The 12,769-nt window shown below is 42.8% G+C and overlaps 1 protein-coding gene across 2 annotated transcripts in view; it reads left to right on the top strand.

The window, feature by feature from the left end:
• TMA16 (translation machinery associated 16 homolog) overlaps positions 1–8,692 on the top strand; it is a 437,797-nt gene extending 429,105 nt beyond the window's left edge. For both annotated transcript variants that reach the window (XM_078776272.1, XM_068113090.2), the window contains exons 4-7: positions 1,408–1,492; positions 1,660–1,808; positions 7,178–7,220; positions 7,468–8,692. In XM_078776272.1, the coding sequence (XP_078632398.1) occupies positions 1,408–1,492; positions 1,660–1,808; positions 7,178–7,220; positions 7,468–7,603 (413 nt within the window). In that variant the 3' untranslated portion in view covers positions 7,604–8,692. The remainder of the gene's footprint in view (positions 1–1,407; positions 1,493–1,659; positions 1,809–7,177; positions 7,221–7,467) is intronic.
• The last annotated feature ends 4,077 nt before the right edge of the window (positions 8,693–12,769 follow it).

A 12,769-nucleotide genomic window follows, 5' to 3' on the forward strand; every position in this document is an offset into this window, starting at 1 on the left:
CTCGGCCAATGAGAAGAACGGACTCGAGAAGAACATTCGAGAGGTCGAGAAGTGAGGCGGGGATTGGAGAAAGAGGGCTTGCGTCATGAGGCGCTTGACAAAACGACGGGCGAGCCGACATTTTCCCTTTTCTGGTCCCTGGATCCATCCTGCCCGGACCTCTGTCTCGACCCTTCTTCTTGCCCTTGTTCTTCTGCCCTTGCCTCGCCCTGCTCGTTTGGTCCCTTCACCTTCGACCCTCTCGCCACGAACGTTGGGTGCATCAGTGGGCCGTGCCAAATCCGAGAGGACGTTGCATGGCTGCGGAGGTGGGTTGCACGCCCTCTCGCTCGCTTCGCATGGGAGGCCTTGTCGGGGCCTTCTTGGGCCAACGCCGGAGCCGCGCCTGGACGACGTGAACGGACCTGACTACTGATCGAGCTAAGACGCATCACGCAGAACACAACGTTTTATTTTATTGATTCCTCCTTTGTGTTGTTGTTTAAGTCTGGTGTGGGGATGTCCCAACTTAGGATTTAGTTTTTATCGGCGCGTTTACTTGTCCTAATAGTTCTTGAAAATAAACCTTTTTATTATTTTCCCTTTCTATTCAAAATCCGTGTTCGGTTTGGATTATTTCCCGCAGATTGAATACTGCACGCGGACGTCAAGTAAAATCCCGCTTCTTCTTCTTCCTCCCGTGCCTGTATTGTCAAATCCACCATTGATTGTCGCCTCGTTTCCATCCGTGATTGCTTGGTCTTCACTGAGGGCAATCGCACGACAATACATACACATGTACATATAAACACACCGATACAAACACACATACATAGATATATTATGTACTTGTAAGTACATGTAAAAGCTATTTTATATTTGAAGTTATAACCTTAACCTATAAGCAATGACTGGTCTTGAGTTAGGGCAGGAATTTGGCTATTCTTAGCGAAGGACATCATGTTATCTTTACCTTCCACCAATGAATGCTTGTAGATGGGACAGCCAGCTTGATGTCCATCCAAGGAACAGCTCACTTTGCCATGCAGTGCTCTGCTTACAAAGCACCAATCCAATAATTTATAGTCAGACTGAGAATAGAATCCAAGCTAGGCAGTTCAAAGGTAAATACGCTACCTCTGCACCTTCCTGTCAGATTGTGTTCTTCGGTAACAACAACCACGAGAATCCTTTTCCATACAGATGTCATGTTCTGAATACTGAGAATTTGGCAGCCAATGATATTGCAAAATTCTCAGGATGAACTAATAGTACTGGAAGCAATTAATATGAATGTCACCAATGTTATTGCGATATTCTGAGGACCAATGTTATTGAGAGATCCGATTCCTGTATGTTAATTATCCTGGCTCGTTTGTTTTTTGGTGCCGTGTGTTGCAGTGGTGCTTCTTTTTTGTTCAACCGTAGGCCAGAAGCTGGAATGGTTTCATACTCACCTTGATCCAATCAAAACTGCGTACAGCAAGCAGGAAGCATGTCAGCTTGTTGAAAAGTAATTTATGCCAAATGATGTAGACTGCGTTGGTTTCAGCAATTTCTGTTTATTTTAAAACCAATATTTTGGTTAAGCAATGCTTTTGTCAAAAACAATCACCACTGCTAGAAATGGAAGCCACTGTCGTTTGGTGTAATCATTTTGATTTTCCTGCCCATATCTAGTTACCTGAAACGATTTGAAAGCGAACTGGAACAAATTCAAATATTGGCAGAAATTGGGACCCGGCAAGGCCGACCACATGCTGCTCGTGAAGATGCCATCCGTCACACCAAGCAGACAGAACGCGAGCTCTACCATGGAAATGGCCTAGGTATTTTAGGCAAAATCACTGTGCCACATTTTAATTGATATGGATTTACATAAGGTTTTGTTTAACTTTACTGATTTGTTTTTGCTGGTGGCATTGTGGGAAAACTGGACTGGCTTCCTAAAAGTTGTGTGTTCAAATCCAGCTAAAGGCAGCATTATTGATTTGGAATCTATGCTTCTGGCTACTGAATTATTCTCAGGAGAATTGCAATGTCACCATGAGATTATTTGTAAAAATCCACCTTATAGTCAGGTTCACTTTGTCAATAAATTATATTTCGTTCAAAATCATGGTAGATTAGCAAACCTATACATTTTTGGAAAGGTTATAGCATAAGGAAACTAAAAATCAATGTTTACATTTGGAGAGATACCTGTATGGTGGCCATTTTGGATTTTCAAAATGGCCACTGTAAGTAAAATACATCTTTTGTTCTATTTCTGCCTCTAATTACCCTAAAAACTTTTTAAAATATACTAAACCTATATTTTCAGGGACAAGGAATCCAATGAAAGTATCAAATTAGTGCTATGGGGAATGGTAAGACACGAATCAAAGGTTTTGAATTGCAAAATACTGTCTTTATATTCGCGATAAGTTGCATAATCAAATACATGTTATCATTTTGTACAGGCAGTTAATAACATCAAGATGTGTCACAATAATTAATATCACCAAACATACACAGGCAGTCAGCAAAATCATATATACACATGCAGTCAGTATAACTTCACATCTACACAGGCAGTCAATGACAAAATATACACAGGCAGTCAATGGCATCAAACATACACGATTACAGAATATGCCATTTAGAGTTCGTCATCACTGTCCTGTGTGTCGTATCCGACAATATAGTCCGCATCGTTTTCACAGTCCGTTCCACACAAGCAAAGGTCGGTCAAATTGATTGGCAAATCGAATTGGTCGAATGGTCGATCGAATCGAATTCAATGAATCGAATCGAATCGATCGAATTGGTCGAATGGTCCATCGAAGCGATTGGTCGAATTGGTCGAATGGAATTGGTCGATTGGTCGAATTGGTCGAATTGAATTGGTCGGAATTGGCAAATGTAAACATTGATTTTCAGATTTTCCATGTAATAACGTTTCGAAAAATGTATAGGTTTGCTAATCTACCATGATTTTGAATGAAAAAACATAGTGAACCTGACTATTACTTATTAATTCATGATCTTCAGGGATGAGGTAATCTGCTTGCCTCAACTACTGTATTTTAGTTTTCATTGGATGCCAGTTCATGCATTTTGGCTGAGCCAATGCCCTCAGGGAAACTTGAAATGGGAACAAATATATTGCTGTAGTGGTCTGGTTCATCCCAGTTGCCCAGTCCTAAGCCGACGAACCGCATCAAAGAGAAAATTGCCGGACGTAGGCACGGTCTCGGATTGAGCGTCGACTGCCCAAACCCAATCTGTCCTTTAACAGACGTGTATAACTCCTATACTGATGACCAAGACATTCAAATTCACCCAGAGACTAAGTGTATTTATAATGTGTATTGAAAGAACAAAAGGGGTGGGAATACACAAGGAAAAGCAACACAATTGTTAATCCTCACTACCCATACTCGCCCCGAGTCAACGAAGGAACAGAGATCCTCATGTATTTAAACATTGTCGGGCTCATTCACATTTCTTGCAGTATATAGACATAATTGACAGGGCTGAAATACCGGGGCTTCCTCTGGCAGGACATAACTTCGTCCAAGTTGAGACATGCCATGCCGTGAACAGTTTGTGCCGCAGACAGAGCTGGCTTGAGGGGAGGGGTGATAAGGAAGGGGGTGTGTCCTGCAGTGGGCATGGCGATGAGCTATTGCAGGCAAATGTGTTGGCTGTGGAGAAATCCTTTTGCAGCTCGCATGTGGCTTTCCCCAACGACATCTCTTGGCATCTCCTTCCCCGTAGTTGGTTCCACCCTCTTATAGCCTTTTCCCACCCACTTTGCACCCACCCACATCCATGATGCTATTGGCCCTTCCCTTCCCTTCTGCCATTGGTCTGTGGGCAGGACAACCCTCTGTGACCTCTCACCCCTGTCTGTGACATAATGGCCTATCGGCGCATTTAAAGTGACATGAAAGACAGATTACGATGGGAAATAACATTAAAAGGGTATCAAAGGATCACAGTTTTACACACACACACACACACACACACACACACACACACACACACACACACACACACACACACACACACGCACACACGCACACACGCACACCACACGCACACACACACTAGGAGAGGGAAGTCAACAGCTTTCTATACACATTATGACGCACATCCTATATCACAATTAAATGACCTCAGATTATTGTGATACATGCAATAAGGGAAATGACTGTCGCTATGCTCTGCAGGTTGGGTTAGGTAAGGTTATTTGGGGTAGAAAAGATAACGAGTATATATGGGGGGAATAACATAAGATGGTGTGCAGTGCTAGGTTGAAGCACTGGAGGGAAGAAAGTGATTGAACCATCTCTGGAAGGCATTTTGACAGAAGCGAACAAAGGAGCAGAAGTTGCTATAAAACCTGGATTTTTGGAGTTTAACCAGGTGCAGGTTACTGGAAGAACATGTGCATCTTGGAAGAACTGGTGAGAGTCTGATGGCTGAGAAAGCAGACTGAACTAGCTAGACAGGAGGAGCAGCAGTAAAAAAAAAATAGGCTGTGGTGTGAGAGTAAAAGGCCTTGCACTTTGGCCTCATCATAGGAAATGTCAATTGCGACTTTAAATTCTACACAGAGAGAAATTCATGTTGCGGTGCCACCCCTTTTCCCCCATTGAGGAGCATTATCCCCATTGAGCTATCAGCAAAGACGTTGTCGGCTTTGAGTGGTTCTAATTTTTCAAGCAATGACTTGGAATGATGGAAGATGCCCAGTCTGTAGTTTGCTTAGGAAGCCAGATTTGACACATGGTCGGCCCAGGAGAGGTCACGGTTGAAGGTGAGGCCCACAAGTTGAACAAATTATACCACTTCCAATGGCTTGCCATGGAAGTTCACTTGCGAGCAGGTTTACTTGATCCTTCTAGAACTACAGGGTAAGACTCTTGATATTGGCCTGGATTTAAAGACATGTTCTATTTAACACCATGATTTAATTAATTAATATAAGCAGCGAGAGATGCAGCTGCTGTCAGCCTGTCAGTGGGGTAGTGTACTGTACGACTTTATGTGGAGTTATCCGCAAAAGGGAAAAGAGGATTTTCCAGAGCATCGGAGAGATTGTTTATGTAGAAAAGGAACGAGACTGGGCCCAAAACACTGCCTCGGCACACTCCAGCCTGCACTGCAAGAGGAGAGGAAATGCTTTGAATGATAGCGATGCATTAACTGCTTAAGTGGAGGAAGTCAGAAATCTAGGTGTGAAGGCAATGGCTTTTTATGCCACAAAGAGTGAGTTTGGCAAGCAGTGCAGAATGCCATATTGTGTCTAATGCCTGAGGTATGCCCAAGGAGATAGTTCTGACCTCTTGTTTGTGATTATATGGCCTCAAAACATTGCTGATAGAAGATCAGCAGAATATCCACAGTTGACTGACCAGAACAGAATCCAAATGATGGTCAGAGATGGGGCTGGTCAAATAAACTGCAGAAAAGAGGAAACACAAAGTCAACACCAATGATGGATTCCCATGACTTTTGTTTAGCATTTGAATTTAAGCTTGCTGCTCTGTAGTTTGTAGCATATTTTTGCACCTTTCTTGGGGATGAGAGTTGTGTTTGCTGACGCCCAATCAGATGGGTGGCACCCAAAGGAGGACAGGTTAAAGGGTGCAGCAGATAAGTCCGAGCAGCAGAGCATTATTTGAGAAAATTGTCACAAATGCTATCTGGGCTCATTGCCATAGCAGGGTCAAGGCTGGACAGCTGGTCTCTGTCTTCTTGGGTAAAGACATAAAGTCCCGTTGTTTCAAGGGTTAGATGGGGATTGAGTTGACTTAGGATTTGAAGGCAAACACTGAGTTGAGACATTCTGACTTATTTTGAGCAGAGTCTGTAGTAATGTTGTTTGAGGTGAGGGAGGGGATGCGGTAGGGGCATACATATGCCAGAGATATACTTTGCAAGGCAGCAGCATGACTTTGAGAAAGGATACTGACTGGAGAGTTCAGCTTTAAGTTTAACAAGATTTATTCTGGCTTGTCTGGATGGCACTTGTTCCAAAGCTTGTAGAGTTAGCTCAAGTTGCCCTCAATCGGGTAAGGTGTTTAAAAAAAAATGTGAAGCTGAGGCTCCTGGAGTAACTCGAACATAGCTCAGACAAATTGATTAGATTTTGATGAAGATCCGGATCCAGATCTGAATACAATAATTTTTAAAGTGATTTCTCACCTTTGAGAGATAGGGCCAAAAACTATATATGGCATGCTATCTCAAAAAGGTATGGATGGATTGGGACTAAACTTAGTAGATATGTGGGGGTGTGCAAACGACGGATTTATTCAACTTTGGTGAAGAACCGGATCCGATCATTTTTTAAAGTGATTCTTCACCATGGAGAGAGAGCCAAGAATCAAAGGGCCAAAAATGCATTGCATATATAGCATATCTCAAAACGTGGACAGATTCGGACAAAACCTCATGGACAGTTTTGTTGTGCGGCAAGGACGAATCGTTTAGATTTTGGTGAGGATACGGATACTGATACGAATATGAGAATTTTTCAAGTGATTCTTGACAATTTAGAGAAGGGACCAAAAAGGATATACAAGCATGGTATTTCAAAAAGTTGTGGATGGATTATGACAACTTGGTGGATGAGTTTGGTAGGTGACAAGAACAAGCCGGTTCAATTTTGGTTCAGGTCCGGATACATATCCGGCGTATCAGTGAGATGCAAAATGTAAACTGTTTAGCCTGGCAGAGGAATGTGCTCTGCAAATGCCATTCTATTACTTGTAAAAATGAAATAAAATGACAAAATTATAGAAAACAAGAGCAAAAATTGCTTTGCAGTACATGACCCTTCCGATGTGATATTTTCTCAGTCCAAAAAGGCCATAACTCCGAGAAATTGACAAAACGCCCTGAAACTCGAAATTGTTCTGTAACTTATCATAACAAAGTCATGTACCAAGTTTTAGTTGAATATGTTAAAGGGTATGGGAAAAAGTCTGAAAAAACACAGGTGGAGGGATAGACAGACAGGCAGATGGAGAGGAAAGCTGTAGTCCCCTCCGGCGAAACCGGTAGGGGAATTGGAACATAGCGGCTGCTGCATGTAGTTATCTGGACTCAGGAGAGTAGTTCTTTATATCATGAACTAACTTTGCTGCCTCAGTGAATCTTTTTAATTTATTTTCTCATACATGCTCCTTGTTCTGTTTTACAGAAATCCCAGATATCATTAATATCAAGCACTTCAGGATGTTCAGGTAATGGGGTTGTTTATTTGTTGTTGGTGTTATTATTGATGCACTGATACTCTTTCTGTATCAGTCATGCTTGAATACATTTTTGCCCAATGTCCTTTTAAGTCAATTTGCGCACTCACTAACACATTTGCACACATAAAAATGGAAGACATATTTGTGCATATTTGATCCCATTGCTTGCCAAAGCATTTTACTGCCAGAGCTTGAAAAGAGCCCCTAGTTTTGGCTCACGTGTCCTCTTTTCCAGGGAATGGGACGGAGATTTGAAGCAACTGCCAAATATCAAGATGCGAAAAGTGACAGCACGTGATGCTAAAGAAAAAGACAAAAAGAGCAAGAAAAAAATGGATGAAGATGTTGACGCAGATTCTATGGTGTCGTGACTCAATTGCTGTCATGTGCTTGGTTATGCATCATAGTGCAGAATAAGTCAGCCGTTCAGGACCCCTGATTTATCAGACTTTGTAATGGACTCGGATCTTGCCCCAATGGGAAAATCTCAAGGAAAATTAGTTTGGAAACCGCGCATTCAAACTCTCAGAGAAAATTAATTCTGTTTTAACAGGCTACCGAAATAACGGAATATTTTTGTCCTCCCATTGAGTCCGTTAAATGGGAATTCCAAAGAAGATGAAGTGATGAAGCCAAGCAAATGTTTCAAATTATTAATGGACATTCAAAGATTGCAGCTGTTTCAATGGAACTTTGTATTTAATATACTAGCAGAGTACCCGCCCTATGGGTGAGCGTGTTCTCAGCATGAAACACGTTCTTCTGATACATACCTTTATTTGGATGGTGTATAGGCTCCCTCCCTCAACTGACTGCTCCCTCACTTGCTCCCGGAAATAAAAAAAATAAAAAAACCCGGGTTACATGCATGAAGCAAAAACATGCCTACCACTTAGAATTCAAAACACCGTACTGCACTGGAAAACGTTAGTACAGGAATAGTGTACCGGAGAGTGGGGATGTGTAACACCCTCCCCCACCTAGGGGTGGTGCCACACGATACACGTCATTTACATCGAGAATTTGCAACCTCTCCTCCCTCCTTCCACCCCCCTCCACCTCCCCCCCCCCCCCCCCCCCCACCCTCTGACCTCCAAGACCACCGGCAAAGATAATTTAAAAAAAACACGCCTATACACTAATTGGGGTCATGCTGATCTTATGTAGCAAGTCTGGATGCAATCGGACCAGAACTGCAGGAGGAGTAGCGTGACAAACAATCACCGGTCCGTGAATAATAGTAAGGATTTACATATGTTCTGTGTATAACTATAATATAATATTTCCTACCACGGCAGGAAACTGAATAAAACAGCTTGTTTCATTGGTTATTTCTAAAAAGGTTCTTGGTTTTGATATCCTCCAGGGTTTTATATAGTTTACTCTTTGGTTAAATTTGATTTTTAATCTGTGATTAAATTGTGAATTTATGTTTGAGTTAATAAAATCCACTGAAAATATCCTCGAGTGAAAAATGAAAGAGAAGACAAAACATTGAAGAAAATGAAATGTTGATCCCACTGACACAATGAAAACTGTTAAAACCTTTGAAGAGTAAGACTTCGTTTTTGTTTACTAAATACAGTCGTGGCCAAAAATATTGGCACCCTTGCACTTTTTTCAATAACTCACAATTTTCTCTAAAAAAATTAATTTAAATTGACAAAAGTATTTGGTCTCCACAATTCTTCATTTCACTGTTAATATTACAGAACCTTTGTTTTTGATTCAGAACTTAATATATCCTTTTAAATCAGAAAATAAAAATAAATGGCATTGACAAAATTATTCACACCGTAGACTTCATATTTGGTAGCACACACTTTGGACAAAATAACTGCAATCAAGCACTACCTGAGCCATGAATGAGCTTCCTCCACCTCTACTGGCAGTTTGGCTCACTCTTCTTGTGCAAACTGCTCCAGTTCTCCCAGATTTGAAGGGTGCCTTCTCCTAACTGCTGTTTTCAGATCTCCCCACAGGTGTTCAATGGGATTTAGATCTGGACTCGTTGCTGGCCACTTCAGAGCAGTCTAGCGTTTTGTCTTGAGCCATTCCTGGGTGCTTTTTGAAGTGTGTTTAGGGTCATTGTCCTGCTGCAAGGCCCATGACTTTCGATGGACACAGCTTTCTGACACTGGGTTGAACATTGCGCTCCAAAATGCTGTAGGGAAGGTGTTCTTTTCTTTGAAGGCTTCATTTTGTTTTCTGTAAACATAGAGATGATGTGCTTTACAAAAAAAGCTCTAATTTTGTCTCATCTGTCCACAGGACATTCGATTCTCCCTGAAGGATTTTGGCTTGTTCAAGTGCTTTTGGCAAACTTCAGTTGGACTTTTTTAAGTCTCTCTCTCAGCAGTGGGGTCCTTCTCGGTCTTCTACCATAGTACCTCCTTTAATTGAGCTGGCAACGGATGGTGCGAGTTGAAACTGTCGTACCTTGTGTCTGAATGTCACCTTGAACCTGTTTGGCAGTTGATGTAGGTAAGGTGTCAGTTAATGTCACCTAAGGTGCTTTCTCCACCATTCAAACAATCCTTCGCTGCAATCAAGTTTTCTCTTGCGGCCACATCCAGGGAGGTTGGCTCCAGTGCCATGGGCCTTAAACTTCCTGATAACATTGCACATGGTGGACACAGGAACATCAACGTCTCTGGAGATGGACTTGTAGCCTTGAGATTGCCCATGCTTGGGTTCAATCTTGTGTCTGACCTCAGACAATTCTCTGGTTTTCTTTCTTTTCTCCATGCTCATTGCGGTAGACACAGTGACACAAAACAGCAGAATGACTCCTTTTCTCTATTCAAACTGGTTGAATGAGTGTTTTTATATTGCAGGCACCTGCAACTCACCACAGGTGAGTTCAATTCCAAAGTAAAGGAGAATCACCTGCTTGAAATCTAATTTTTTTCTAACACCTTCTAAAAGGTGCCAATAATATTGTCGTGTGGTTGGCTCGGTTAACACAAAGTGTCACCATGGATGGAATATCGAGCTTAATGAAGGCGTTTATTCAATCGATGGCTGTTCGATACACGGGCCGGGGGAAATACCGCAGCTTACCTTTCTGGCCCCGACGATGTTTTCTCCCTGTGGAAATTAACTCAAACCGAAACGAATGTGAAATGCACATCAAATACATATTTATAACGGAACCCGAGAACAAGGAAACGTGACGGTAAATAAATAATGTTCCTAAATCGGGATCCCGCACACAGACTTCATATGCAGGACGAATAGAAGAATAATAAAATAAATGTCTCGTGTTTGTGAATGCAAGCTTATCTCCATCTGACAGTGTCAGGGATCGTCTGGCTCGAGCGCGTCTTACGACGCAGCTCCGGTTGGCGCGAACTGCCTGGTCTTTGGTGCAAAGCAGCCCTCCGCACGATTGCTCGTCAGCGTTCCAACGCAAGCCTCACTCGTCGTTTGTACACCAACGCAAGGAAGAGAATCGACGGCGTTCCTTCTCTCCACCGTCTTTCGAACTGCTCGTTCCTCCACCAAGTCCGAAGCAAGAGAAGGCCCAGCGCGAAGGGACAGTCAGGAGCAAGAGGCCAAGGGAAGAGAAGAGACAAAATGCCGGTGAGCGAGTCATTTTGTCACTCGCTCGCGGTGTAACGTCAGCCCTCCTCTCTCCCAACCAGTGCCTCGTTTCTTGGTGGTCTTTCGCGCCTTCTGACGTCACCGGCGCTTGTCCTTCAATCAGCGACCTGCTTCTAAGTAGTTGTTTTGCGCCTTCCGCACTGATTGGCCGAGGTGTCATCGGTCGGTGGCCAATCGGTGTGTCGCTCTTTTACCTTCCTTACCCTGCCAATCGGCGCTCTGCTTGGTGCTCGACCCCCCCCCGCCCCCCCCCCCCCTGGCCAATCAAGAGCCCCTCTGGGCGTGGCTCCCCGTCTGCCTGGCATGATATTCGTTTTCCATGTTGGTGTACTGCGTGGCCGCTGCCTGTTGGTTTTTCCGGTTAATTCTTCGTCAGTCATTGTAAAGGGGGGGGGGGGGGGGATTTAATTAGTGTGTGCACTGAGGGCCTATCTACTGTCTATGGGATGTATTGCCATAAGGGACACTGCGATGTTCACAGAGGGAATGACACACAAGGGAATTTTACCCATAATCCCTGAACTAATTAGCATGCCCCACCCCCTCGTAACAGGGACAAATATCCAACTTATCCGACATCCGGGCTACAGGTCCCTGACTTACTGCACATCAAAAAGGTTCTAGCTACCCACGACAGACGAAGCATGATACCAACACAGATCTACCTAGATCTAGATATTCCCCTTCACCCTAAATTCATAACAATATTGTTTGGGACATTTTAGGATTTCTGTATGGAATAAGCTAAGATTTAGTAATTGTTTCAGTTTTTGTTTTGTTCGATTGCAAACCAAAGAAATACATATGTGGATACCAAAATATTTTTTTATTTCAACCATTTTCTGGAAGAAATGGTGCATTATTTGAAAAAGGTGCAAGAGTGCCAATATTTTTGGCCACGACTATACATGTTTGTGGAAGTAGGAGGAGATAGAGAGCGAAATGGTAACATACGGGCAATGGGGTAGTCGGAGTGCAGTTGGACACAAGGGAAAGCATGAACAAGACTAGAACGCCACTCAGTAGAGCGCATACTCCCACCGTGGGTCGTTGGAATAGTACAATTTCACAAAAGTTTGAGGGAGTAGTAAAGTGACAACACAAGACAAGACAACACAAGACAGACACTGCATATATATATATATTTAGAATATATAGAAGATCATGTTAAAAAAAACAAGGCAATTTCACTTACATTTTCGGATTCAGCGTTCAATTCCATATAGATGAGTGTATTTTGAGGCATGTGTGACTTCAAATAAAATTGTAAGCCAGGAAAAACGTTAGTTTCATTCCTTAGGGATGTAAAACTGGCCCAAACGTTTACAACATGTAAAACTGGCCCAAACGTGAAAACAAAACTCGCTCATTTTAAGTCGTACAAGCTAATGCGACCACTCATTCTTCTGGGAAGAATCCCATGCACATGCTGGTCACACTTATAACTCACCTAAGTCTTTATAAGTTCATCAAATACTGACACCGCGATTGACATTCGCTGAGGTAAATGTAATCTCTTCTGAGGTAAAAAAAAAAAAAAACTTTTAAAGCATTATACAAACGATACAGTTTATGAAACGGGGAAACTGAATACACACTTTGGTGGTTTTAAAATGACAGAATGTCTTTATTAGAAAAAAAAAGAACCTTGAAGACGACGCTGCTAACAAAATACACCGCTCTAACGCATAACCACGAGTTTAAACTACTTTTTTTTTTCTTTCTTTTTTGTATACTGAATCGAGGCTCGTGAAAGAGCTGACAACCGCGAGGGAAAGACAGCACGGGGGACCACGAGGGAAAGACAGCACAGGGGGACCACGAGGGAAAGACAGCACAGGGGACCACGAGGGAAAGACAGCACAGGGGGACCACGACGGAAAGACAGCACGGGGGACCATGAGGGAAGGACAGTACAGGGGGACCATGAG

The sequence above is a fragment of the Myxine glutinosa genome, chromosome 4 (genome assembly GCF_964187855.1).
Source record: "Myxine glutinosa chromosome 4, kmMyxGlut1.1, whole genome shotgun sequence".
In the NCBI taxonomy this organism is placed as follows: domain Eukaryota; kingdom Metazoa; phylum Chordata; class Myxini; order Myxiniformes; family Myxinidae; genus Myxine; species Myxine glutinosa.